The sequence below is a fragment of the Coloeus monedula genome (assembly GCF_965178545.1).
Source record: "Coloeus monedula genome assembly, chromosome: 36".
NCBI classification, from domain to species: Eukaryota; Metazoa; Chordata; class Aves; order Passeriformes; family Corvidae; genus Coloeus; species Coloeus monedula.
The window spans coordinates 1,678,006-1,705,116 of NC_138816.1; the positions used below are offsets into that span (position 1 = coordinate 1,678,006).

General features: G+C 55.5%; 1 protein-coding gene across 4 annotated transcripts in view; it reads left to right on the forward strand.

Annotated features, from left to right (window-relative positions):
- Window positions 1–26,217, forward strand: part of ATF6B (activating transcription factor 6 beta) — a 36,966-nt gene extending 10,749 nt beyond the window's left edge. For 2 of the 4 annotated variants that reach the window (XM_082300041.1, XM_082300043.1), the window contains 11 exons: window positions 1,290–1,436; window positions 4,021–4,205; window positions 7,927–8,112; window positions 10,587–10,666; window positions 10,754–10,912; window positions 13,076–13,174; window positions 14,008–14,098; window positions 14,926–14,999; window positions 17,642–17,753; window positions 19,665–19,749; window positions 24,842–26,217. In XM_082300041.1, coding sequence (XP_082156167.1) covers window positions 1,290–1,436; window positions 4,021–4,205; window positions 7,927–8,112; window positions 10,587–10,666; window positions 10,754–10,912; window positions 13,076–13,174; window positions 14,008–14,098; window positions 14,926–14,999; window positions 17,642–17,753; window positions 19,665–19,749; window positions 24,842–25,008 — 1,385 coding nt within the window. In that variant the 3' untranslated portion in view covers window positions 25,009–26,217. The remainder of the gene's footprint in view (window positions 1–1,289; window positions 1,437–4,020; window positions 4,206–7,926; window positions 8,113–10,586; window positions 10,667–10,753; window positions 10,913–13,075; window positions 13,175–14,007; window positions 14,099–14,925; window positions 15,000–17,641; window positions 17,754–19,664; window positions 19,750–24,841) is intronic. The other 2 variants (XM_082300042.1, XM_082300044.1) reach the window with 2 other exon arrangements.
- Window positions 26,218–27,111: the final 894 nt, after the last annotated feature.

Here is a 27,111-nt window from a genome sequence, read left to right on the forward strand (position 1 = left end):
CCCCCCAAAATCCCCCCCTGACCCCCCCTGTGCCCCCAGCCCCGCCCCCCCGGGGGGTGAAGCCCGAGGGGCCCCCCCAGAGCCGCGGGACCCCCCAAGACCCCCCGGAGCCCCCCCAAATCTCCCCCAAACCTCCCAAAATCCCCCCAAAATCCCCTAAAAGCCCCCCCAGGACCCCCAAACCTCCCAAAATCACCCCCAACCCCCCCACAGACCCCCCAGGACCCCCCAAAATCCCCCCCAAACCTCCCAAAATCCCCCAAACCTCCCAAAATCCCCCCCAAAATCCCCCCGAAATCCCCCCAGGACCCCCCAAACCCCACCCTGACCCCCCAGGACCCCCCAAAATCCCCCCAAACCTCCCAAAATCCCCCCAAAATCCCCCCCAGGACCCCCCGAACCCCACCCTGACCCCCCAGGACCCCCCAAAACTCCCAAAATCCCCCCAAAATCCCCCCCAGGACCCCCTGAACCCCACCCTGACCCCCCAAAATCCCCCCAAACCTCCCAAAATCCCCCCCCAAAATCCCCTAAAATCCCCCCAAACCTCCCAAAATCCCCCCAAAATCACCCCAGGACCCCCTGAACCCCACCCTGACCCCCCCAAACCTCCCAAAATCCCCCCAAAACCCCCCCAGGACTCCCCAAACCTCCCAAAATCCCCTAAAAATTCCCCCCAAATCCCCCCAGACCTTGCCCTGACCCCCCAGGACCCCCCAAAATCCCCCCAAAATCCCCCAACCCTCCCAAAATCCCCCCGAAAGCCCCCCCAGGACCCCCCAAACCCCACCCTGACCCCCCAGGACCCCCCAAAATCCCCCCAAAATCCCCCAACCCTCCCAAAATTCCCCGAAAACCTCCCAGACCCCGCCTTAAACCCCCAGAACCCCCCAAATCCCCCCCAGGACCCCCCAAACCCCACCCTGACCCCCCAGGAGCCCCCAAAATCCCCCCAAACCTCCCAAAATCCCCCCCAGGACCCCCCGAACCCCACCCTGACCCCCCAGGACCCCCCAAAACTCCCAAAATCCCCCCAAAATCCCCCCAAACCTCCCAAAATCCCCCCAAAATCCCCCCAAAATCCCCCCAAACCTCCCAAAATCCCCCCGAAATCCCCCCCAGGACCCCCCAAACCCCACCCTGACCCCCCAGGACCCCCCAAAATCCCCCCAAACCTCCCAAAATCCCCCCCAAATCCCCTCCAAAATCCCCTAAAATCCCCCCCAGGACCCCCCAAAATCCCCCCCTGACCCCCCAAAATCCCCCCCTGACCCCCCCTGTGCCCCCAGCCCCGCCCCCCCGGGGGGTGAAGCCCGAGGGGCCCCCCCAGAGCCGCGGGACCCCCCCGATCCAGCCCAGACCCCCCGGGGGGGGCCCCCGGAGCCCCCCCCAAACCTTCGTCCTGCAGCCCCTGCCCGGGGGCCCCCCCCTCGCCGGTGGGTCCGGGGGGATTTGGGGGGATTTGGGGGGGATTTGGGGGGGATTTTGGGGGGTTTTGGGGGGGTTTGGGGGGATTTTGGGGGGGTTTTGGGGGGATTTTGGGGGGATTTGGGGGGATTTGGGGGGGTTCTGGGGAGGTTTGGGGGGGATTTTGGGGGGATTTGGGGGGGTTCTGGGGGGGATTTTGAGGGGATTTGGGGGGAGTTTGGGGGGGGTTTGAGGGATTTTGGGGGGATTTGGGGGGGTTTTGGGAGGGTTTGGGGGGATTTTGGGGGAATTTGGGGGGGGGTTGGGGGGATTTTGGGGGATTTTGGGGGGATTTTGGGGGGTTCTGGGGGGATTTGGGGGGGATTTTGGGGGAGTTTGGGGGGGTTTGGGGGGGTTGGGGGGATTTTGGGGGGGTTTGGGGGGGATTTGGGGGGGTTCTGGGGGGGTTCTGGGGGGGTTTGGGGGATTTTGGGGGGGTTCTGGGGGGGGTTGGGGGGGGTTGGGGGGATTTTGGGGGGATTTGGGGGGGTTTGGGGGGGATTTTGGGGGGCTTTGGGGGGTTTTGGGGGGATTTTGGGGGATTTTGGGGGGGTTTGGGGGGATTTTGGGGGGTCCTGAGGGGGCTTTGGGGGGGTTTGGGGGGATTTGGGGGAATTTGGGGGGGGTTTGGGGGGATTTTGGGGGGTTCTGGGGGGATTTGGGGGGGATTTTGGTGGGTTCTGGGGGGGATTTGGGGGGGGTTTGGGGGAATTTTGGGGGGATTTTGGGGGTTCTGGGGGGGTTTTGGGGGGATTTTGGGGTCCTGTGGGGAGTCCTGGGGGGGTTTTGGGGAGGGTCTGGGGGGGGATTTTGGGGGGGTTTGGGGGCTCCTGGGGAGGATTTGGGGGGGTCCTGGGGGGTCCTGGGGGATTTTGGGGGGGTTTTGGGGGATTTTGGGGGCTCCTGGGGGGATTTTGGGGGGGGTCCTGGGGCGCTTTGAAGGGATTTGGGGGGATTTTGGGGGGGATTTGGGGGGTCCTGGGGAGGATTTTGGGGAATTTGGGGGGTTTTGGGGGGGATTTTGGGGAGGATTTTGTGGGAATTTCGCTCAGATTTCGAGACAGTTTTGGGGCGGTTTTGGGGCTGTTTCGGGTGGATTTTTGGGAGGTTTTGGGGTGGATTTTTGGGAGGTTTCAGGGCGGATTCTCTTGTGGTTTTGGGGCCGTTTTGGGCGGTTTTGGGGCCGTTTCAGGGCGGTTTGGGGGCTGTTTCGGGGCGGATTTTTGGGGCCGTTTCAGGGCGGTTTGGGGGCTGTTTTCGAGGCGGTTTTGGGGCTGTTTTGGGGCCGTTTTGGGGCCGTTTCAGGGCGGTTTTGGGGCGGTTTTGGGGCCGTTCCGGGGTGGGTTTTTGGGAGCTTTCCGGGCGGATTTTTGGGCAGTTTCAGGGCCGTTTCAGGGCAGATTTTCAGGCAGTTTTGGGGCCTTTTTCGAGCGGTTTTGGGGCCATTCCGGGGCAGTTTTTCGGGCAGTTTTGGGGCGGTTTTGGGGCCGTTTCAGGGCAGATTTTCGGGTGGTTTTGGGGCAGTTTTGGGGCCGTTCCGGGGCTGATTTTCAGATGGCTTTGGGGCCGTTCCGGGGTGTGTTTTTGGGAGGTTTCAGGGTAGATTTTTGGGCGGTTTTGGGGCCATTTCGGGGCCGTTTCAGGGCAGAGTTTCGGGCAGTTTCGGGATCGTTTTGGGGCGGTTTTGGGGCCGTTTTTGGGTGGTTTCGGGGCAGATTTTCGGGCGGATTTGGGGCGGTTTCAGGGCCGTTTCAGGGCGATTTCGGGGCAGATTTTCAGGCAGACTCAGGGCAGTTTTGGGGCCGTTTCAGGGCAGATTTTCGGGCAGTTTGGGGGCTGTTTTAAGGCCATTTTAGGGCACATTTTAGGGCGGTTTTGGGGACGTTTCGGGGTGAATTTTTGGGCGGGTTTTGGGTGGTTTTCAGGCAGTTTTGGGGCGGTTTCAGGGCAGATTTTCGGGCAGTTTTGGGGCCGTTTCAGGGCCGTTTAAGGGCAGATTTTCGGGCGGTTTTGGGGCCGTTTCAGGGCGGATTTTCGGGCAGTTTTGGGGCCGTTTCTGGGCTGTTTCAGGGCGGATTTCGGGCGGTTTTGGGGCCGTTTCAGGGCGGATTTTCGGGTGGTTTCGGGGCCGTTTTGGGGCCGTTTCAGGGCGGATTTCGGGCGGTTTTGGGGCCGTTTCGGGGCCATTTTGGGGCCGTTTCAGGGCGGATTTTCGGGTGGTTTCGGGGCCGTTTTGGGGCCGTTTTGGGGCCGTTTCGGGGCCATTTTGGGGCCGTTTCAGGGCGGATTTTCGGGTGGTTTCGGGGCCGTTTTGGGGCCGTTTCAGGGCAGATTTTCGGGTGGTTTCGGGGCCGTTTTGGGGCCGTTTTGGGGCCGTTTCAGGGCGGATTTTCGGGTGGTTTCAGGGCGGATTTCAGGCGGTTTCAGGGCCGTTTCAGGGCGGATTTTCGGGTGGTTTCCGGGCCGTTTTGGGGCCGTTTCGGGGCCGTTTCGGGGCGGTTTCGGGGCCGTTTCGGGCCCCCCCGCTGCCCCCTGTGACCCCGCTGCCCGCAGTGCCCGCCCCCGCCGTGCTGCTGTCCCCGGCCGAGCTGCTCCTCCCGGGGGGGGGGGTCCTGTGCCTGCCCCACCCCCCCCCGCGGCCCCCCCGCGCCCCCCCGGGACCCCCCAAGGCCGAGGCCACCAAGGCCCCGATCGTCCCCGCCCCCGCCCCCGCCCCGCCCGGGGCGCCCCAGCTGGACGTGAGTAACCTCTGACCCCCCCACTGACCCCCCCACTGACCCCTGACCCCCCCCGTAACCCCTGACCCCCCCCACTGACCCCCCCACTGACCCCTGACCCCCCCCGTAACCCCTGACCCCCCCACTGACCCCCCCACTGACCCCTGACCCCCCCACTGACCCCCCCACTGACCCCTGACCCCTCCCTGCTGACCCGCCCCGTAACCCCTGACCCCCCCACTGATCCCTCCACTGACCCCTGACCTCTCCACTGACCCCTCCAGTGACCCCTGACCCCTCCAGTGACCCCCCCACTGACCCCTGACCCCTCCCTGCTGACCCCTGACCTCCCCACTGAGCCCTCCAGTGACCCCTTGACCCCTCCCACTGACCCCTGACCCCCCCACTGACCCCTGACCCCTCCAGTGACCTCTGACCCCCCCAGTAACTCCTCCAGTAGCCCCTGACCCCTCTCGGCTGACCCTTGACCCCTCCAGTAACCCCTGACCCTTCCACTGACCCCTCCCCCACTGACCCCTGACCCCTCCAGTGACCTCTGACCCCCCCACTGACCCCTGACCCCTGCAGTGACCTCTGACCCCTCCCCCACTGACCCCTGACCCCTCCAGTAACCAGCCCTGAGCCCCCTCCTGGTGACCTTTGACCCCACTGACCCCGCCCAGGGGCCCTCTGGGGAGGTCACCTGGGGGTCACCTGGAGGTCACCTGGGGGTCACCTGGGGGTCATTTGGGGGGTCACCTAGGGGTCATTTGCGGGGGTCACCTAGGGGTCATTTGGGGGGTCACCTGGGGGTCACCTAGGGGTCATTTGGGGGGTCATTTGGGGGTCAGCTAGGGGTCATTTGGGGGGTCACCTAGGGGTCATTTGGGGGGGTCACCTGGGGGTCATTTGGGGGGGTCACCTAGGGGTCATTTGGGGGGTCACCTGGGGGTCATTTGGGGGGTCACCTAGGGGTCATTTGGGGGGTCACCTGGGGGTCATTTGGGGGGTCACCTAGGGGTCACCTAGGGGTCATTTGGGGGGTCACCTGGGGGTCACCTAGGGGTCATTTGGGGGGTCATTTGGGGGTCATTTGGGGGGTCACCTAGGGGTCATTTGGGGGGTCACCTGGGGGTCATTTGGGGGGTCACCTAGGGGTCATTTGGGGGGGTCACCTGGGGGTCATTTGGGGGGGTCACCTGGGGGTCGTTTGGGGGGTCACCTAGGGGTCATTTGGGGGGTCACCTAGGGGTCATTTGGGGGGTCACCTGGGGGTCGTTTGGGGGTCACCTGGGGGTCATTTGGGGGGTCACCTAGGGGTCATTTGGGGGTCAGCTGGGGGTCATTTGGGGGGTCAGCTAGGGGTCATTTGGGGGGTCATCTGGGGGTCATTTGGGGGTCACCTGGGGGTCATTTGGGGGGTCACCTGGGGGTCGTTTGGGGGTCACCTGGGGGTCATTTGGGGGGTCACCTAGGGGTCATTTGGGGGGTCACCTGGGGGTCATTTGGGGGGTCAGCTGGGGGTCATTTGGGGGGTCACCTGGGGGTCATTTGGGGGTCACCTGGGGGTCGTTTGGGGGGTCACCTGGGGGTCATTTGGGGGGTCATCTGGGGGTCATTTGGGGGGTCACCTAGGGGTCATTTGGGGGGTCATTTGGGGGGTCACCTGGGGGTCATTTGGGGGGTCATCTGGGGGTCATTTGGGGGGTCACCTAGGGGTCATTTGGGGGGTCACCTAGGGGTCATTTGGGGGTCGTTTGGGGGGTCACCTAGGGGTCATTTGGGGGGTCACCTGGGGGTCACCTGGGGGTCATTTGGAGGGTCACCTAGGGGTCATTTCGGGTCTCACCCGGGTCCCTTTGGGGGGTCACCTAGGGGTCATTTGGGGGTCACCTAGGGGTCATTTGGGGGGTCACCTAGGGGTCATTTGCGGGGTCACCTGGGGGTCATTTGGGGGGTCACCTGGGGGTCATTTGGGGGTCACCTAGGGGTCATTTGGGGGGTCACCTAGGGGTCATTTGCGGGGTCACCTGGGGGTCATTTGGGGGGTCACCTAGGGGTCATTTGGGGGGGTCACCTAGGGGTCATTTGGGGGGTCACCTGGGGGTCATTTGGGGGGTCATCTGGGGGTCGTTTGGGGGGTCAGCTGGGGGTCATTTGGGGGGGTCACCTGGGGGTCATTTGGGGGGTCACCTGGGGGTCATTTGGGGGGGTCACCTGGGGGTCATTTGGGGGGTCACCTGGGGGTCATTTGGGGGGTCATCTGGGGGTCGTTTGGGGGGTCAGCTGGGGGTCATTTGGGGGGGTCACCTAGGGGTCATTTGGGGGGTCACCTGGGGGTCGTTTGGGGGTCACCTGGGGGTCATTTGGGGGTCATTTGGGGGGTCAGCTAGGGGTCATTTGGGGGTCACCTGGGGGTCATTTGGGGGTCACCTGGGGGTCGTTTGGGGGGTCACCTGGGGGTCATTTGGGGGGTCACCTGGGGGTCATTTGGGGGGTCACCTAGGGGGTCATTTGGGGGTCACCTGGGGGTTATTTGGGGGGTCAGCTGGGGGTCATTTGGGGGGTCACCTAGGGGTCATTTGGGGGTCAGCTGGGGGTCATTTGGGGGGTCAGCTGGGGGTCATTTGGGGGGGTCACCCGGGTCCCTTTGGGGGGTCACCTAGGGGTCACCTGGGGGTCACCTAGGGGTCACCTGGGGGTCACCCCGGTCCCTTTGGGGGCTCACCCCGGTCCCTTTGGGGGCTCACCCGGGTCCCTTTTGGGCTCACCCGGGTCCCTTTTGGGCTCACCCCGGTCCCTTTGGGGCTCACCCCGGTCCCTTTTGGGGCTCACCCCGGTCCCTTTGGGGGCTCACCCCGGTCCCTTTTGGGGCTCACCCCGGTCCCTTTTGGGGCTCACCCGGGTCCCTTTGGGGGCTCACCCCGGTCCCTTTGGGGCTCACCCCGGTCCCTTTTGGGGCTCACCCCGGTCCCTTTGGGGCTCACCCGGGTCCCTTTTGGGGCTCACCCGGGTCCCTTTGGGGGCTCACCCCGGTCCCTTTGGGGCTCACCCCGGTCCCTTTTGGGGCTCACCCCGGTCCCTTTGGGGCTCACCCCGGTCCCTTTTGGGGCTCACCCCGGTCCCTTTTGGGGCTCACCCCGGTCCCTTTTGGGGCTCACCCCGGTCCCTTTTGGGCTCACCCCGGTCCCTTTTGGGGGCTCACCCGGGTCCCTTTGGGGGCTCACCCGGGTCCCTTTTGGGGCTCACCCCGGTCCCTTTGGGGGCTCACCCGGGTCCCTTTTGGGGCTCACCCCGGTCCCTTTGGGGGCTCACCCGGGTCCCTTTTGGGGCTCACCCGGGTCCCTTTTGGGGCTCACCCGGGTCCCTTTGGGGGCTCACCCCGGTCCCTTTTGGGGCTCACCCCGGTCCCTTTGGGGGCTCACCCGGGTCCCTTTGGGGGCTCACCCCGGTCCCTTTGGGGTCTCACCCGGGTCCCTTTTGGGGCTCACCCGGGTCCCTTTGGGGGCTCACCCGGGTCCCTTTTGGGCTCACCCGGGTCCCTTTTGGGCTCACCCGGGTCCCTTTTGGGCTCACCCCGGTCCCTTTGGGGCTCACCCCGGTCCCTTTTGGGGCTCACCCCGGTCCCTTTGGGGGCTCACCCCGGTCCCTTTTGGGGCTCACCCGGGTCCCTTTGGGGGCTCACCCGGGTCCCTTTTGGGCTCCATCCGGGGCACCCCGGGCTGAGCCTGGCCCCGCGCAGGCCCGGGCGCTGCGGCGGCAGCAGCGGATGATCAAGAACCGCGAGTCGGCCAGCCTGTCGCGGCGCCGGCGCAAGGAGTACGTGCAGGGCCTGGAGCAGCGGCTGCGCCTGGCGCTGGCCGACAACGAGCGGCTGCGGCGCGACAACGGCGCCCTGCGCCGGCGGCTGCAGGAGCTGCAGGCACAGGTGGGGATTTTGGGGGGATTTCGGGCATTTTGAGGGGTCCTGGGAGGGGTTTCGGAGGGATTTTGGGGGGTCCTGGCAGGGTTTGGAGGGATTTTGGGGGGTCCTGGGAGGGATTTGGGGGGATTTTGGGGGGTCCTGGGAGGGTTTTGGGGGGATTTTGGGGAGTCCTGGGAGGGTCTGGAGGGATTTTGGGGGGTCCTAGGAGGGATTTGGGGGGATTTGGTGAGGTTTGGGGGATTTTGGGGAGTCCTAGGAGGGATTTGGGGGGATTTTGGGGGGTCCTAGGAGGGATTGGAGGGATTTTGGGGAGTCCTAGGAGGGATTTGGGGAGGTTTGGGGAGGTTTGGGGGGTCCTGGGAGGGATTTGGGGGGGATTTTGGGGGGTCCTGGGAGGGTCTGGAGGGATTTTGGGGGGTCCTGGGAGGGATTTGGGGGGATTTGGGGAGGTTTGGGGGATTTTGGGGAGTCCTAGGAGGGATTTGGGGGGATTTTGGGGGGTCCTAGGAGGGATTTGGGGGGATTTTGGGGGGTCCTGGGAGGGTTTTCGGGGGATTTTGGGGGGTCCTGGGAGGGTTTGGAGGGATTTTGGGGGGTCCTGGGAGGGTTTGGAGGGATTTTGGGGGGTCCTGGGAGGGATTTGGGGGGATTTTGGGGGGTCCTAGGAGGGATTGGAGGGATTTTGGGGGGTCCTGGGAGGGATTGGAGGGATTTTGGGGGGTCCTGGGAGGGATTTGGGGGGATTTGGGGAGGTTTAGGGGGTCCTGGGAGGGTCTCGGGGGATTTTGGGGGGATTTTGGGAGGTTTGGGGGATTTTGGGGGGTCCTGGGAAGGTCTGGAGGGAGTTTGGGGTGTCCTGGAAGGGTCTGGAGGGATTTTGGGGGGTCCTAGGAGGGATTTGGGGGGATTTGGGGAGGTTCGGGGGGTCCTGGGAGGGTCTGGATGGAGTTTGGGGGGTCCTAGGAGGGATTTGGGGGGATTTTGGGGGGTCCTGGGAGGGATTTGGGGGGATTTGGGGAGGTTTGGGGGATTTTGGGGGGTCCTGGGAGGGTCTGGAGGGATTTTGGGGGGTCCTGGGAGGGATTTGGGGGGATTTGGGGAGGTTTGGGGGGTCCTGGAAGGGTCTGGGGGGATTTGGGGGGATTTTGGGAGGTTTGGGGGATTTTGGGGTGTCCTGGGAGGGATTTGGGGGGATTTGGGGAGGTTTGGGGGGTCCTGGGTGGGCCTGGGGGAATTTAGGGGGGATTTGGGGGGATTTTGGGCGGTCCTGGGAGGGTCTGGAGGGATTTTGGGGGTCCTGAGAGGGATTTGGGGGGATTTTGGGGAAATTTTCAGGTGATTTTGGGAGGTTTGAGAGATTTGGGGGATCTTTGGGAGGGTTTGGGGGGTCCTGGGAGGGTCTGGAGGGATTTTGGGGGGTCCTGGGAGGGATTTGGGGAGATTTGGGGGATTTTGGGGGTCCTGGGATGACTTTGGGGTGATTTTGGGGGGTCCTAGGAGGGATTTTGGGAGGTTTGAGGTGATTTTGGGGGGATTTTGGGAGCTTTGGCTCCATTTTGGGGGATTCTGGATGCTGGGGGGGGGCTTGGGGAGATTTGGGCGATTTTGGGGGGGAACTTTTGGGCGATTTTTGAGGTTTTATCCCCCAAAACATCCCAGCCCATAACCCCCTTTTCTAACCCATAATACCCCACCCCCCCCATTCCCCAAATGGTTCCTCCCCACTCCCCCCTCAGGACCCCCCTCGGGCCGTTCCATTCCACCCCAATGGGGGGGGGGGGAGGAGCTTAACCCTTCCTCCTCCGCCTCAACCCATTCCGGGGGGGTTTTGGGGGGATTTTGGGGGGATTTGGGGAGGTTTGAGGTGATTTGGGGGGGGATTTTGGGAGGTTTTGGGGGTCCTGGGAGGGTCTGGAGGGATTTTGGGGAGATTTTCAGGGGATTTTGGGAGGTTTGGGGGATCTTTGGGAGGTTTTGGGGGGTCCTGGGAGGGTCTGGGGGGATTTAGGGGGGTCCTGGGGGGTCTTTGGGAGGTTTGGGGGATTTGGAGAGGTTTGGGGGGATTTTGGGAGGATTTTGGGAGGTTTGAGGTGATTTTGGGGGGGATTTTGGGAGCTTTGGCTCCATTTTGGGGGATTCTGGATTCTGAGGGGGGCTTGGGGAGATTTGGGCGATTTTGGGGGGGAACTTTTGGGCGATTTTTGAGGCTTTATCCCCCAAAACATCCCAGCCCATAACCCCCTTTTCTAACCCATAATACCCCACCCCCCCCATTCCCCAAATGGTTCCTCCCCACTCCCCCCTCAGGACCCCCCTCGGGCCGTTCCATTCCACCCCAATGGGGGGGGGGGGAGGAGCTTAACCCTTCCTCCTCCGCCTCAACCCATTCCGGGGGGGTTTTGGGGGGATTTTGGGGGGTTTTGGGGGGGTTTTAGGGGGTCCCCACCCCCTCCTGACCCCCCCTGACCCCCTCCCAGCCCCCCCCCACGCCGGGACCCCGGAAGTTGGCGTGTCTGGGGGCGCTGCTGCTCCTCGCCTTCCACCTGGGACCCCTCAGGTGGGTCTGGGGGCTTCCAAGGGGGGGGGAGGGAGGGGTCCCTCACCCCCCCCACACCCCCCCTCACCTTCACCCCTCCCCCCACAGCCTCTCCCAGCCCAGCGAGCCCCCCCCCCGCGCCCCTCCCCCCCCGCGGGGTCGCCGCCACCTCCTGGGGGTGCCGGAGATGGGGACCCCTCGCCCCGACCCCCCCTCCATTTGGGGACCCCCCCCGGAACCTTCCGCTGCCTCCAGGAGCCCCTTCAGGTACCGAGACCCCCCCCCAAATTCCCCTCCCCCCGAATTTTGGGGATTTTCCCTGAATTTTGGGGATTTTTCCTGAATTTTTGGGGTTTTTCCTGAATTTTTGGGGATTTTTCCTGAATTTTTGGGGATTTTTCCTGAATTTTTTGGGATTTTTCTGAATGTTTGGGGATTTTCCTCAATTTTTTGGGATTTTTCCTGAATGTTTGGGGATTTTCCCCGAATGTTTGGGGATTTTCCCCGAATTTTTGGGATTTTTCTCAATTTCTGGGGATTTCCCCTCAATTTTTGGGGATTTTCCCTGAATTTTTTGGGATTTTTCTGAATGTTTGGGGATTTCCCCTGAATTTTTGGGGATTTTTCCTGAAATTTTGGGGATTTTTCCTGAATTTTTGGGGATTTTTCCTGAATTTTTGGATTTTCCCTGAGTTTTTGGGGATTTTCCTGAATTTTTGGGGATTTTTCCTGAATTTTTGGGGATTTTCCCCTGAATTTTTGGGATTTTTCTCAATTTCTGGGGATTTCCCCTCAATTTTTGGGGATTTTCCCTGAATTTTTTGGGATTTTTCTGAATGTTTGGGGATTTTCCCTGAATTTTTGGAGATTTTCCCTGATTTTTTGGGATTTTTCTGAATTTTTGGAGATTTTCCCTGAATTTTTGGGGATTTTCCTCAATTTTTTGGGGATTTTTCCTGAATTTTTTGGGATTTTCCCTGAATTTTTTGGGATTTTTCTGAATATTTGGGGATTTTCCCTGAATTTTGGGGGATTTTTCCTGAATTTTTGGGGTTTTTTCCTGAATTTTTGGGGATTTTCCCTGAATTTTTGGGGATTTTCCCTGAATTTTGGGGGATTTTCCCCAAATTTTTGGGAGTTTTCCTGAATTTTTGGGGATTCTTTCTGAATGTTTGGGGATTTTTCCTGAATTTTTTGGGATTTTCCCTGAATTTTTGGATTTTCCCTGAGTTTTTGGGGATTTTCCTGAATTTTTGGGGATTTTTCCTGAATTTTTGGGGATTTTCCCTGAATTTTTGGGATTTTCCCTGAATTTTTGGGATTTTTCTCAATTTCTGGGGATTTCCCCTCAATTTTTGGGGATTTTCCCTGAATTTTTTGGGATTTTTCTGAATGTTTGGGGATTTCCCCTGAATTTTTGGGGATTTTCCCTGAATTTTGGGGGATTTTCCCTGAATTTTTTGGGATTTTTCTGAATGTTTGGGGATTTTCCCTCAATTTTTGGGGATTTTTCCTGAATTTTTGGGATTTTTCTGAATGTTTGGGGATTTTTCCTGAATTTTTGGGGATTTTTCCTGAATTTTTGGGGATTTTTCTGAATGTTTGGGGATTTTCCCAAATTTTTGGGGATTTTCCCTGAATTTTGGGGGATTTTCCCTGAATTTTTGGGGATTTTTTCAAATTTTTGGAAATTTCCCTGAATTTTTCGAAATTTCCCCGAATTTTTGGGGATTCTGCGAATTTTTGGGATTTTTCCTGAATTTTTGGGATTTTCCCTGAATTTTTGGGATTTTTCCTGAATTTTTGGGGATTTTCCCAAATTTTTGGTGATTCCCTGAATTTTTAGAAATTTCCCCGAATTTTTTGGGATTTTCCCTGAATTTTTGGGGATTTCCCCGAATTTTTGGATTTTCCCCCAATTTTTGGGATTTCCCCGAATTTTGGGGATTTCTCTGAATTTTTGGGATTTTCCCCCAATTTTTGGGATTTCCCCAATTTTTGGGGATTTCCCCGAATTTTTGGGTATTTTCCCCGAATTTTTGGGGATTTTTTCTGAATGTTTGGGGATTTTTTCTGAATGTTTGGGGATTTTCCCCGAATTCTTGGTGATTTCCCCAATTTTCGGGATTTTCCCCCAATTTTTGGGGATTTTCCCCCAATTTTGGGGATTTCCCCAAATTTTTGGGGATTTCCCCGAATTTTTGGATTTTCCCCGAATTTTGGGGATTTTTCTGAATTTTGGGGATTTTCCCGAATTTTTGGGGATTTTCCCTAATTTTTGGGGATTTTCCCGAATTTTTGGTGATTTTTCTGAATTTTTGGGGATTTTAACCGAATTTTTGGGGATTTTCCCCCAATTTTTGGGATTTCCCCGAATTTCTGGTGATCCCCCGAATTTTTGGTGACTCCCAAATTTTGGGGCCCCCCCAGGAACTCCACCTTGGCCTCGATGTCCCCCTGGGCCCCCCCCGAGGGCCCCCCCCGCGGGAGCCCCGACTGCGGCCGCTTCAACCGCAGCGAATCCCTGCGGTACGGGGGGATTTGGGGGAAATTTGGGGATTTTGGGGATTTTGGGGGAAATTTGGGGGATTTGGGGGGATTTGGGGGAGTTTGGGGGGAGTTTGGGGGGATTTTGGGGATTTTGGGGGGATTTTGGGGATTTTGGGGGGATTTTGGGGGGATTTTGGGGGATTTGGGGGGGATTTGGGGGAGTTTGGGGGGATTTGGGGGGGATTGGGGGGCATTTTGGGGCTTTTTGTAGGATTTGGGGGAAATTTGGGGGGATTTGGGGGATTTTGGGGGATTTTGGGGGGATTTTGGGGATTTTGGGGGGATTTGGGGGGGGATTTTAAGATTTTGGGGGATTTGGGGGGATTTGGGGGGATTTTGGGGGGATTTGGGGGGGGATTTTGGGGGGATTTTGGGGGGATTTGGGGGATTTGGGGGGATTTGGGGGGATTTTGGGGGGATTTGGGGGGGGATTTTGGGGGATTTTGGGGGGATTTGGGGGGATTTGGGGGGAGTTTGGGGAGGATTTGGGCGGATTTTGGGGGGGATTTTGGGGGGGATTTTGAGGGGATTTGGGGGGGATTTGGGGGGGATTTGAGGGGATTTTGGGGGGATTTGGGGGATTTGGGGGGGATTTTGGGGGATTTTGGGGGGATTTGGGGGGCATTTGAGGGGATTTTGGGGAGGATTTGGGCGGATTTTGGGGAGGATTTGGGCGGATTTTGGGGGGGATTTTGGGGGGATTCTGGGGGGGATTTTTAGGGGATTTTGGGGGGGATTTGGGGGGATTTTTAGAGGATTTGGGGAGATTTTTGGGGGTTCCCGGGGGTCTCTGACCCCCCCTGCCCCCCCAGCTTGGCCGATGAGCTCCGGGGTTGGGTCCAGAGGCACCAAATCGACCGCGGGACCCCCGGGGGGCCCCCCCAGAGCCCCCCCCGCGGGCAGGTGGGGGATGGGGGAGGGGCTGGGGGGGTCCCGGGGGGGGTTGGGGGGAATTTGGGGGGGTCCCAGAGGGATTTGGGGGGGTCCCAGAAGGATCTGGGGGGTCCCAGGGGGAATTTGGGGGGAATTTGGGGGGGTCCTAGAGGAGTTTGGGGGGAATTTGGGGGGATTTTGGGGGGTCCCAGAGGGATTTGGGGGCATTTGGGGGGTCCCAGGGGGAATTTGGGGGGGTCCTAGAGGAGTTTGGGGGGAATTTGGGGGCTTTGGGGCAATTTTGGGGGTTCCCAGGGGGCGTTGGGGGGGTCCCAGGGGGGATTTGGGGGGGTCCCAGGGGAGTTTGGGAGTTCCTAGAGGGGTTTGGGGGGAATTTGGGGGGTTTGGGGGAATCTTGGGGGGTCCCAGGGGGGATTTGGGGGAATTTGGGGGGGTCCCAGGGGGGTTTGGGGGGAATTTGGGGGCTCCTGGGGGGATTTGGGGGGGTCCCAGGGGGAATTTGGGGGGGTCCCAGGGGGGATTTGGGGGGGGGCAAGGGGGTTTGGGGGAATTTGGGGGGTCCCAGGGGGGATTTGGGGGGAATTCGGGGGGTTTGGGGGAATTTGGGGGGGTCCCAGGGGGGTTTGGGGGGAATTTGGGGGCTCCTGGGGGGATTTGGGGGGTCCCAGGGGGAATTTGGGGGTCCCAGGGGGGTTTGGGGGTCTCAGGGGGAATTTGGGGGTCCCAGGGGGGTTTGGGGGTCTCAGGGGGAATTTGGGGGTCCCAGGGGGTCCCAGGGGGGTCTCAGGGGGGTCCCAGGGGGTCTCTGACCCCCCCCCCCCCCCTTTTTGGGGCAGTTTCAGGGTTCCTCCCCCTGGAAGGGGCCGGGGGGGTCCCGGCTGCTCCCGGCTGTGCCCCCCCGGGCTGAGAGGTGAGACCCCGACCCCAAACCCCCCAAAACACCCCCAAAACACCCCAAAATCACCCCAAAATCACCCAAAAACACCCCAAAACCCCCCAAATCACCCCAAATCCCTTCAAAACCCCCCCAAATCCTCCCAAACCCCCCCAAATCCCCCCCAAATCCCCCAAAATGCCCCCAAAATCCCCCCCAAAACCCCTCCAAATCTTCCCCAAATCCCCCAAAATCCCCCCAAAACCCCCCAACCCCCCCCCAAAACGGGCACCCCCAAATCCCCCCAAAACCCCCCCCAAAACCCACCCAAACTCCTCCAAATTTTCCCCTGAACCCCCCAAAACCTCCCAAATCTTCCCCTGAACCCCCCCAAAATGCCCTGAACCCCCCAAAAATCCCCCAAATCCCCCAAAAAATCCCCCCAAAACCTCCCCAAATCTTCCCCTGAACCCCCCAAAATCTTCCCAAACCTCCCAAAAATCCTCCAAATCCCCCCCAAACCTCCCCCAAAACCTCCCCAAATCTTCCCCTGAACCCCCCAAAATGCCCTGAACCCCCCCAAAATCCCCCAAATCCCCCAAAACCTCCCCAAATCTTCCCCTGAACCCCCCAAAAACTTCCAGAACCCCCAAAAATCCCCCAAATCCCCCCCAAAAATCCCCCCAAATCTTCCCCTGAACCCCCCAAAATGCCCTGAACCCCCCAAAAATCCCCCAAATCCCCCCCCAACCCCCCAAAACCTCCCCAAATCTTCCCCTGAATCCCCCAAAATCTTCCCAAACCCCCCAAAAATCCCCCCAAATCTTCCCGAGCCCCCCCAAAACTTCCCAAACCCCCCAAAAATCCTCCAAAATCCTCCCCAAATCTTCCCCTGAACCCCCCAAAATCTTCCCAAACCTCCCAAAAACCCCCCAAAATCCTCCCCAAATCTTCCCCTGAGCCCCCCAAAACTTCCCAAACCCCCCAAAAATCCCCCAAAACCTCCCCAAATCTTCCCCTGAGCCCCCCCAAAATCTTCCCAAACCTCCCAAAAATTCTCCAAAACCTCCCCAAATCTTCCCCAAAACTCCTCCAAATCTTCCCCTGAACCCCCCAAAACTTCCCAAACCCCCCAAAAATCCCCCAAATCCCCCCAAAAAATCCCCCAAATCCCCCCAAATCTTCCCCTGAACCCCCCAAAATCTTCCCAAAACCCCCAAAAATCCCCCAAATCCCCCCCAAAAATCCCCCCAAATCTTCCCGAGCCCCCCCAAAACTTCCCAAACCCCCCAAAAATCCTCCAAAATCCCCCCCAAAAATCCCCCAAAAATCCCCCCAAATCTTCCCCTGAACCCCCCAAAAATCCGCAAAATCCCCCCAAAAATCCCCCAAAACCTCCCCAAATCTTCCCCAAAACTCCCCCAAAATGCCCTGAACCCCCCAAAAATCCCCCAAATCCCCCCCAAAAATCCCCCCAAATCTTCCCCAAAATCCCCCAAAATGCCCTGAACCCCCCAAAAATCCCCCAAAACCTCCCCAAATCTTCCCCTGAACCCCCCAAAATCTTCCCAAACCTCCCAAAAATCCCCCAAAATCTTCCCAAAACCCCCAAAAATCCCCCCAAATCTTCCCCTGAACCCCCCAAAATGCCCTGAACCCTCCAAAAATCCCCCAAAACCTCCCCAAATCTTCCCCTGAACCCCCCAAAAACTTCCAGAACCCCCAAAAAATCCCCCAAATCCCCCCCAAAAATCCCCCCAAATCTTCCCCTGAACCCCCCAAAATGCCCTGAACCCCCCAAAAATCCCCCAAAACTCCAAATCTTCCCCTGAACCCCCCAAAACCTTCCCAAAGCCCCCAAAAATCCCCCAAAACCTCCCCAAATCTTCTCCTGAGCCCCCCCAAAACTTCCCAAACCCCCAAAAATTCTCCAAAACCTCCCCAAATCTTCCCCTGAACCCCCCAAAATCTTCCCAAACCCCCCAAAAATCCCCCAAATCCCCCCCAAAAATCCCCCAAAAATCCCCCCAAATCTTCCCCTGAACCCCCCAAAAATCCGCAAAATCCCCCCAAAAATCCCCCAAAACCTCCCCAAATCTTCCCCAAAACTCCCCCAAAACTTCCCAAACCCCCCAAAAATCCCCCAAATCCCCCCCAAAAATCCCCCAAATCTTCCCCAAAATCCCCCAAAATGCCCTGAACCCCCCAAAAATCCCCCAAAACCTCCCCAAATCTTCCCCTGAACCCCCCAAAATCTTCCCAAACCTCCCAAAAATCCCCCAAAATCTTCCCAAAACCCCCAAAAATCCCCCCAAATCTTCCCCTGAACCCCCCAAAATGCCCTGAACCCTCCAAAAATCCCCCAAAACCTCCCCAAATCTTCCCCTGAACCCCCCAAAATGCCCTGAACCCCCCAAAAATCCCCCAAAACTCCAAATCTTCCCCTGAACCCCCCAAAAACTTCCCAAACCCCCCAAAAATCCCCCAAAACCTCCCCAAATCTTCCCCTGAGCCCCCCCAAAATCTTCCCAAACCTCCCAAAAATTCTCCAAAACCTCCCCAAATCTTCCCCAAAACTCCTCCAAATCTTCCCCTGAACCCCCCAAAACTTCCCAAACCCCCCAAAAATCCCCCAAACCTCCCAAAAATCCCCCAAAATCCTCCCCCAACCCCCCCAGGGCCCCCCCGGGGCAGCTCCAGCTCTACCGCGGCCCCGACCCCCCCGAACCCCGAATTTTGGCCGCCATCGACCGCAGGGACGACACCTTCTACGTGGTGTCCTTCCGCAGGGTAGGGGGCTGGGGGGGTTTTGGGGAATTTTGGGGATTTTTGGGGATTTTTGGGATTTTTTGGGAATTTTTGGGCGATTTTTGAGGGATTTTTGGGGATTTTTGGGGATTTTTGGGGGATTTTTTGGGATTTTTGGGGGGATTTTTGAGGAGGTTAATGGGGATTTGGGGGGGCTGGGGGGGCTGGGGGGGTTTGGGGAATTTTGGGGAATTTTGGGGATTTTTGGGATTTTTTGGGAATTTTTTGGGCGATTTTTGAGGGATTTTTGGGGATTTTTGGGGATTTTTGGGGGATTTTTTGGGATTTTTGGGGGGATTTTTGAGGAGGTTAATGGGGATTTGGGGGGGCTGGGGGGGCTGGGGGGGTTTTGGGAATTTTTGGGGATTTTTGGGATTTTTTGGGATTTTTTTGGGCGATTTTTGAGGGATTTTTGGGGATTTTTGAGGGATTTTTGGGGATTTTTGGGGGGATTTTTGAGGGATTTTTTGGGATTTTTTGGGAATTTTTGGGGGGATTTTTGGGGATTTTTGAGGGATTTTTGGGGATTTTTGGGCATTTTTGGGGATTTTTTGGGGGATTTTTGGGGATTTTTGAGGGATTTTTGGGGATTTTTGGGGGATTTTTGAGGGATTTTTGGGGCTGGGGGGCTTGGGGGGGTTTGGGGGATTTTTGGGATTTTTGGGGATTTTTTGGGAATTTTTTGAGGGATTTTTGGGGGATTTTTGGGGGATTTTTGGGGAATTTTGGGGGGATTTTTGAGGAGGTTAATGGGGATTTGGGGAGGGATTTTGGGGGGATTTGGGGAATTTTGGGAATTTTTGGGGAATTTTTTTTGGGATTTTTGAGGAGTTTAACGGGGATTTTGAGGGGATTTGGGGAGGATTTGGGTGGCGTTTTTTGGGGGGGATTTTTGGGGCTTTTGGGGGGATTTTAGGGGAATTTTTGGGGAGGATTTGGGGATTTTTTGGTGGGAATTGCGGGGAGGGATTTGGGGGTTTTTTGGGGGGAATTTTTGGGGAATTTTGGGGGATTTTCGAGGAGTTTAACGGGGATTTTGAGAGGATTTGGGGAGGTTTTGGGTGGGGATTTTTGGGGGGGATTTTTGGGGAGGATTTTGGGATTTTTTGGTGGGAATTTTTGGGGAGGGATTTTGGGGGGATTTGGGGAATCTTTTTGGGAATTTTTGGAGAATTTTTGGGGGGGATTTTTGAGGAGTTTAACGGGGATTTTGAGAGGATTTGGGGAGGGTTTGGGTGGCGTTTTTTGGGAGGATTTTTGGGGAGGATTTTGGGATTTTTTGGGGAGGATTTGGGGAGGGATTTTGGGGGGATTTGGGGAATTTTTGGGGGGAATTTTTGAGGACTTTAACGGGGATTTTGAGAGGATTTGGGGAGGGTTTGGGTGGGGTTTTTTGGGGGGATTTTTGGGGCTTTCATTGTAATTTCTGGGGAGGATTTGGGGATTTTTTGGTGGGAATTGCGGGGAGGGATTTTGAGGTTTTTTGGGGGAACTTTTTGGGTATTTTTTGGGAATTTTTGGGGAATTTTTGGGGGATTTTCGAGGAGTTTAACGGGGATTTTGAGAGGATTTGGGGAGGGTTGGGTGGGGGTTTTGGGGGGGATTTTTGGGGGTTTTGGGGGGATTTTTGGGCAGGATTTTAGGATTATTTGGGGAGGGATTTTGGGGGGATTTGGGGAATTTTGGAGGGATTTTTGAGGACTTTAACGGGGATTCTGAGAGGATTTGGGGTGGGGTTTTTTTGGGGGGATTTTTGGGGCTTTCATTGTAATTTCTGGGGAGGATTTGGGGGATTTTTTGGTGGGAATTGCGGGGAGGGATTTTGGGGGGGTTTTTTGGGGGGGATTTGGGGGATTTTGGGGTGTCCCAACCCCCTCCCCACCCCCCTTCAAGGACCACCTGCTGCTCCCGGCTCGGAGCCACAACAAAACCTCGCGGCCCAAAATGTCCCTGGTGATGCCGGCGGCGGCGCTCAACGGTGAGGGGGGACCCCAAAAACCCCAAAAAACCGCCCCAAAAAACCCCAAAACCTCTCATATCCCCCTCCCCTCCAAACCAATTCCAAGCCTCCCCCCAGCCCCAAAAAAACCCCAAAAAACCCCAAAAAAATCCCAGCGAAATCCTTCAAATTTGGTGTAAAAATTCCACTAAAAAACGCCCATGAAAAGCCCCAAAACCGCCCCAAAAAGAAGCCCAAAAAAACCCCAAACTCATCGAAACCTCCCAAAAAAAAAAACCAAAAAAAACCCCAAAATCCCTCCCCAAAACCATCCCAAAAAGACCCCAAAAAAACCCCAAACTCCCCCCCCAAAAAACCCCCAAATCATCAAAACCTCCCCAAAAAAACCCCCAAAAATCCCAGCAAAATCCTTCAAATTTAGTGCAAAAATTCCACTAAAAAACGCCCATGAAAAGCCCCAAAACCGCCCCAAAAAGAAGCCCAAAAAAAACCCAAACCCATCCGGAACCTCCCAAAAAAAAAACCCAAAAAAACCCCCAAAATCCCTCCCCAAAACCATCCCAAAAAGACCCCAAAAACCCCAAAATCCCCCCCAAAAATCCCCCCCAAAAAACCCCCAAATCGTCAAAACCTCCCCAAAAAAAAACCCAAAAAAACCCAAAATCCCCCCAAAAAATCCCAAAATAACCCCAAAATCCCTCCCCAAAACTGACCCCAAAAAAATCCCCAAAAAAACCCCAAACCCATCGAAACCTCCCCAAAAAAAAACCCAAAAAACCCCCAAAATCCCCCAAATCTCCCCCAAATAAACCCAAACTCCCCCCAAAAAAATCCCAAAAAAACCCCAAATTCCCCCCAAAACTGCCCCAAAAATCCCAAAAAACCCCCAAACCCATCGAAACCTCCCCCAAAAAAACCCCCAAAAAAACCCAAAATCCCCCCCAAAAATCCCCCCCCCAAAAACCCCAAAAAAAACCCAAAATCCCCCCCAAAAATCCCCCCAAAAAATCCCAAAAAAACCCCAAACCCATCAAAACCTCCCCCAAAAAAAAAAACCAAAAAAACCCAAAATCCCCCCAAAAAATCACCCCCAAAAAAACCTCAAAAAATCCCCCAAAAAACCCAAAATCCCCCCCAAAAATCCCCCCAAAAAATCCCAAAAAAACCCCCAAAAACCCCAAAATCCCCCAAAAAACCCCAAACCCCCCCAAAAAATCCCCAAAAAAACCCCAAACCCCCCAAACCTCCCCAATTTTTTTGGGTTTTTTTTGGGGGGGATTTTGGGGTTTTTTGGGGATTTTTGGGGGGGGGTTGGGTTTATTTGGGGGATTTTGGGGTTTTTTGGGGGGGTTTTTTTTGGGGGGGTTTGGGGTTTTTTGGGGATTTTTGGGGGTTTTTTTCGGGGATTTTTTGGGCGGTTTGGGGTTTTTTGGGGGGTTTGGGGTTTTTTGGGGGGTTTTGGGGGGAAATTTGGGGGGGTTTGGGGGTTTTTTGGGGGGTTTTTGGGGGGATTTTTTTGGGGGGGTTTGGGGTTTTTTTGGCGATTTTTGGGGGAAATTTGGGGGGGTTTGGGGCTTTTTGGGGGGAAATTTGGGGGGTCTGGGGGTTTTTTTAGGGTTTTTTTAGGGGGTTTTGGGGGTTTTTGGAGGGGTTTGGGGTTTTTATTGGGAATTTTTGGGGGAAATTTGGGGAGGTTTGGGGTTTTGGAGTTTTTTTAGGGGTTTTTGGGGTTTTTTGGGGATTTTTATTGGGGATTTTTTGGAGGTTTTTTTGGGGTGATTTGGGGTTTTTGGGGGTTTTATTGGGGATTTTTTGGGGGTATTTTTTGGGGGTGATTTGGGGTTTTTTGGGGTTTTTATGGGGGATTTTTTGGGGGTTTTTTTGGGGGGTGATTTGGGGTTTTTGGGGTTTTCATTGGGGATTTTTTGGGGGTTTTTTTTGGGGGTGATTTGGGGTTTTTTGGGGTTTTCATTGGGGATTTTTTGGGGGTTTTTTTTGGGGTGATTTGGGTTTTTTTGGGGGTTTTTATTGCGGGACTTTTGGGGGGATTTTTTTGGGGGTGATTTGGGTTTTTTTGGGTTTTTTGGGGGGGGATTTTTGGGGTTTTATTGAGGTTTTTTGGGGTTTTTATTGGGGATTTTTTGGGGTTTTTTGGGGGGTGATTCGGGGGTTTTTGGGGTTTTTATGGGGGATTTTTGGGGTTTTTTGGGGGGGGTTGGGGGGTGATTTGGGTTTTTTTGGGGTTTTTTGGGGGGTTTTTTTGGGGTGATTTGGGGTTTTTTGGGGTTTTTATTGTGGGACTTTCGGGGGGATTTCTTTGGGGGTGATTTGGAGGTTTTGGGGTTTTTTGGGGGGGGATTTTGGGGTTTTATTGGGGTTTTTTGGGGGTGGTTTGGGGTTTTTATGGGGGTTTTTATTGGGGATTTTTTGAGGGTTTTTTGGGGGTGATTTGGGGTTTTTGGGGGGTTTTTATTGGGGATTTTTGGGGTTTTTTGGGGGTGATTTGGGGTTTTTGGGGTTTTTATTGGGGATTTTTTTGGGGGGGTTTTTGGGGTTTTTTTCGGGGTTTTTTTGGGGTTTTTTTGGGGTTTTTATTGTGGGACTTTTGGGGGGATTTTTTTGGGGGTGATTTGGGTTTTTTTTGGGTTTTTTGGGGGGGATTTTGGGGTTTTATTGAGGTTTTTTGGGGTTTTTATTGGGGATTTTTTGGGGTTTTTTGGGGGGGTGATTCGGGGGTTTTTGGGGTTTTTATGGGGATTTTTGGGGTTTTTTGGGGGGGGTTGGGGGGTGATTTGGGTTTTTTTGGGGTTTTTTTGGGGGGTTTTTTTGGGGTGATTTGGGGTTTTTTGGGGGTTTTTATTGTGGGACTTTCGGGGGGATTTCTTTGGGGGTGATTTGGGAGGTTTTGGGGTTTTTTGGGGGGGGATTTTGGGGTTTTATTGGGGTTTTTTGGGGGTGGTTTGGGGTTTTTATGGGGGTTTTTATTGGGGATTTTTGAGGGTTTTTTGGGGGTGATTTGGGGTTTTTGGGGGTTTTTATTGGGGATTTTTGGGGTTTTTTTTGGGGGTGATTTGGGGTTTTTGGGGGTTTTTATTGGGGATTTTTTGGGGGGGTTTTTGGGGTTTTTTTCGGGGTTTTTTGGGGTTTTTTGGGGTTTTTATTGTGGGACTTTTGGGGGGATTTTTTTGGGGGTGATTTGGGTTTTTTGGGTTTTTTTGGGGGGGATTTTGGGGTTTTATTGGGGTTTTGGGGGTGATTTGGGGTTTTTATGGGGGTTTATTGGGGATTTTTGAGGGTTTTTGGGGGTGATTTGGGGTTTTGGGGTTTTTTATTGGGGATTTTGGGGGTTTTTTGGGGGGGTTGGGGGATGATTTGGGGTTTTTTGGGGGGTTTTTATTGGGGATTTTTTGGGTTTTTTTTGGGGGGTGATTTGGGTTTTTTTGGGTTTTTTTGGGGGGGATTTTGGGGTTTTATTGGGGTTTTTGGGGGTTTTTTGGGGTTTTTATTGGGGATTTTTTGGGATTTTTTTGGGGGGTGATTCGGGGGTTTTATGGGGGATTTTTGGGGTTTTTTGGGGGGGGTTGGGGGGGTGATTTGGGGTTTTTTGGGGTTTCTTATTGGGGGTTTTTTGGGGGGTTTTTTTGGGGGGGTGATTTGGGTTTTTTTGGGGTTTTTTATTGGGGATTTTTTGGGGGGGTTTTTTTGGGGTTTTTTTTGGGGTGATTTGGGTTTTTTTGGGGTTTTTATTGAGGATTTTTTGAGGGTTTTTGGGGGTGATTTGGGGTTTTTTGGGGTTTTTTATTGGGGATTTTTTGGGGGGTGATTCGGGGTTTTTTGGGGTTTTCTTTGCGAATTTTTTGGGGCTTTTTTGGGGGGTTTTTGGAGGGATTTGAGGTTTTTGGGGGGGATTTTTTGGAGGGATTTGAGGTTTTTGGGGGGGGATTCGGGGGTTTTGGGGGTTTTTATTGGGGATTTTTTGGAGGAGTTTTTTTGGGGGGGTGATTTGGGGTTTTTTGGGGTTTTTTATTGGGGTTTTTTGGGGGTTTTTTGGGGGGTGATTCGGGGTTTTTTGGGGTTTTCTTTGCGGATTTTTTGGGGCTTTTTTGGGGGGTTTTTGGAGGGATTTGAGGTTTTTGGGGGGATTTTTTGGGAGGGATTTGAGGTTTTTGGGGGGGATTTTTTGGGGGGGATTTGAGGTTTTTTGGGGGGGGGATTTTTGGAGGGATTTGAGGGTTTTTGGGGGGATTTTTTGGGAGGGATTTGAGGTTTTTGGGGGATTTTTGGGAGGGATTTGAGGTTTTTGGGGGGTGACTCGGGGGTTTTTGGGGTTTTTATGGGGGATTTTTGGGGTTTTTTGGGGGGGGGTTGGGGGGTGATTTGGGTTTTTTTGGGGTTTTTTGGGGGGTTTTTATTGGGGATTTTTTGGAGGAGTTTTTTTGGGGGGGTGATTTGGGGTTTTTTGGGATTTTTTATTGGGGATTTTTTGGGGGGTTTTTTTGGGTTTTTTTTGGGGTGATTTGGGTTTTTTTGGGGTTTTTATTGAGGATTTTTTGAGGGTTTTTGGGGGTGATTTGGGGTTTTTTGGGGTTTTTATTGGGGATTTTTGGGTTTTTTTTTTGGGGGGGTTGGGGGGTGATTTGGGGTTTTTTGGGGTTTTTTATTGGGGATTTTTGGGGGGTTTTTTGGGGGGTGATTTGGGGTTTTTTGGGGTTTTCTTTGCGGATTTTTTGGGGCTTTTTTGGGGGGTTTTTGGAGGGATTTGAGGTTTTTGGGGGGGATTTTTTGGAGGGATTTGAGGTTTTTGGGGGGGGATTCGGGGGTTTTGGGGGTTTTTATTGGGGATTTTTTGGAGGAGTTTTTTTGGGGGGGTGATTTGGGGTTTTTTGGGGTTTTTTATTGGGGGTTTTTGGGGGGTGATTCGGGGTTTTTTGGGGTTTTCTTTGCGGATTTTTTGGGGTTTTTGGGGGGGGGTTTTGGGAGGGATTTGAGGTTTTTTGGGGGGGATTTGGGGATTCTTTCGAGGATTTTTTTTTTTTTTTTTTGGGGGGGGGGGTTCCCCTGACTCGGGGGTCCCCTCTGACCCCTCCCCCCCTCTCCCCTCCCCCCCCAGAGTCGCTGGCGGGCCGGGGGCGGGGCCTGCAGGCCATGATGCAGGTGGACTGCGAGGTGATTGACACGCGCGTCATCCACGTGCGCCGGCGCCGCGCCCCTCCCCCCCCGCCCCGCGCCGGCCCCTCCCCCACCCCGAAACCCCCGCCCGGGGGGGGGAGGGGATGACGACGGCACCGCCCAAGCCACGCCCACTTCCGCCTCAGGCCACGCCCCCCTCGGGGTTGCGCGCGTTAATTCGAGGCCACGCCCACTTCCGCGTCAGGCCACGCCCCCTCCTCGGTTTGGCGCGTTTTGTCAAACCCGCGCCCACTTCCGTGTTAGGCCACGCCCACTTCCGCGTTAGACCGCGCCCCTGTTTTAGCGCGCGTCAGATCGAGGCCACGCCCATTTCCGCGTTAGGCCACGCCCCCTCGATTTGGCTCGTGTTAATTCGAGGCCACGCCCGCTTCCGCGTTAGGCCACGCCCCCTCGGATTTTTGCGCGTGTTAGATCGAGGCCACGCCCACTTCCGCGTTAGGCCACGCCCCTCGGTTTGGCTCGCGTTAATTCGAGGCCACGCCCCCTCAGTTTGGCACGTGTTAAATGGAGGCCACGCCCACTTCCGCGTTAGGCCACGCCCCCTCGATTTGGCTCGTGTTAATTCGAGGCCACGCCCCCTGTTTTGGCGCGCGTTAGATCGAGGCCACGTCCCCTTCCGCATTAGGCCACGCCCCCTCGGTTTAGCGCATTTTAAATCGAGGCCACGCCCACTTCCGCGTGAGGCCACGCCCCTCGTCTTGGCACGCATTGAGTCGAGGCCACGCCCACTTCCGCGTTAGACCACGCCCCCTCGGGACGGCACATGTTTTGTCGAAGCCACGCCCACTTCCGGCTCAGGTCACGCCCCCTCGGTTTGGGCATGCGTGATGTTGAAGCCACGCCCACTTCCGCCCCAGGCAACGCCCCTCGTTTTGACGCGCGTTTTGTCGAGGCCACGCCCACTTCCGGGTTAGACCACGCCCATCGGTTTTGGCGCGTGTTAAATCGAAGTCACGCCCCCTCATTTTTGGCGCGCGTGATGTCCAGGCCACGCCCACTTCCGCGTCAGGCCACGCCCCCATTTTGTGTGTGTTCGACGAAGCCACGCCCACTTCCGGTCCAGCCAACGCCCCTCGTTTCGATGCGCGTTTCGTCGAATCCACGCCCACTTCCGGCTCAGGCCACGCCCATCGGTTTTGGCGCGCGTGGTGTCAAAGCCACGCCCATTTCCGGTTCAGGCCACGCCTCTTTTGGCGGCCCCCCCCTTCCTTAAAGGGGCCGCGCTCTCTGCCCCTCCCGCCCCTCCCCCATCGCTGCCCAGGAGCGATTTTTACCCAAATCAACAAAAAATAAAAAGAGCCGGAAAATCAACGCGGGATCTTTGAGGGGGGAGGGGCGGGAATCGGGGAATTCTGAGGGGAATTTGGGGAATTTTGAGGGGAATTTGGGGATTCTGGGGGAAATTTGGGAATTGTGAGGAAAATCCGAGAATTCTGAGGGGAAATTTGGGAATTCTGAGGTAAAATTGGGACTTTTTGAGGCAAATTTGGGAATTCTGAGGGGAATTTGGGAATTTTGAGGAAAATTTGGGGATTCTGAGGGAAATTCGAGAATTTTGAGGGAAATTCGGGAATTCTGAGGGGAAATTGGAACTTTTTGAGGGAAATTTGGGAATTCTGAGGGAGATTTGGGAATTCTGAGGGAAATCTGGGAATTTTGAGGGGAATTTCGGAATTTTTGAGGGAAATTTGTGGGGTTTGAGTGAAAGCTGAGAATTCTGGGGGAAATTTGGGAATTCTGAGGGAAATTCAAGACTTTTGAGGGAAATTCGGGAATTCTGAGGGGAAATTGGGACTTTTTGAGAGAAATCCAAGAATTTTGAGGGAGATTTGGGAATTCTGAGGGAAATCTGGGAATTTTGAGGGAAATCCGAGAATTTTGAGAGAAATTTGGGAATTCTGAGGGGAATTTGGGAATTTTGAGGGAAATTTGGGGATATTGAGTGAAATCTGGGAATTCTGGGGGAAATGTGGGAATTCTGGGGGAAATTTGGGAATTTTTGGGGGAAATTTGGGAATTTTGAGGGAAATTCGGGAATTCTGAGGGGAAATTGGGAATTTTTGGGGAAAATTTGGGAATTTTGAGGGGAAGTTGGGAATTCTGAGGGAAATTCAAGAATTCTGAAAGAAATTCAGGAGTTTTTCACCATTTTTGGGAGATTTTTTTTTTGGCTGATTTTTTTGCGCATTT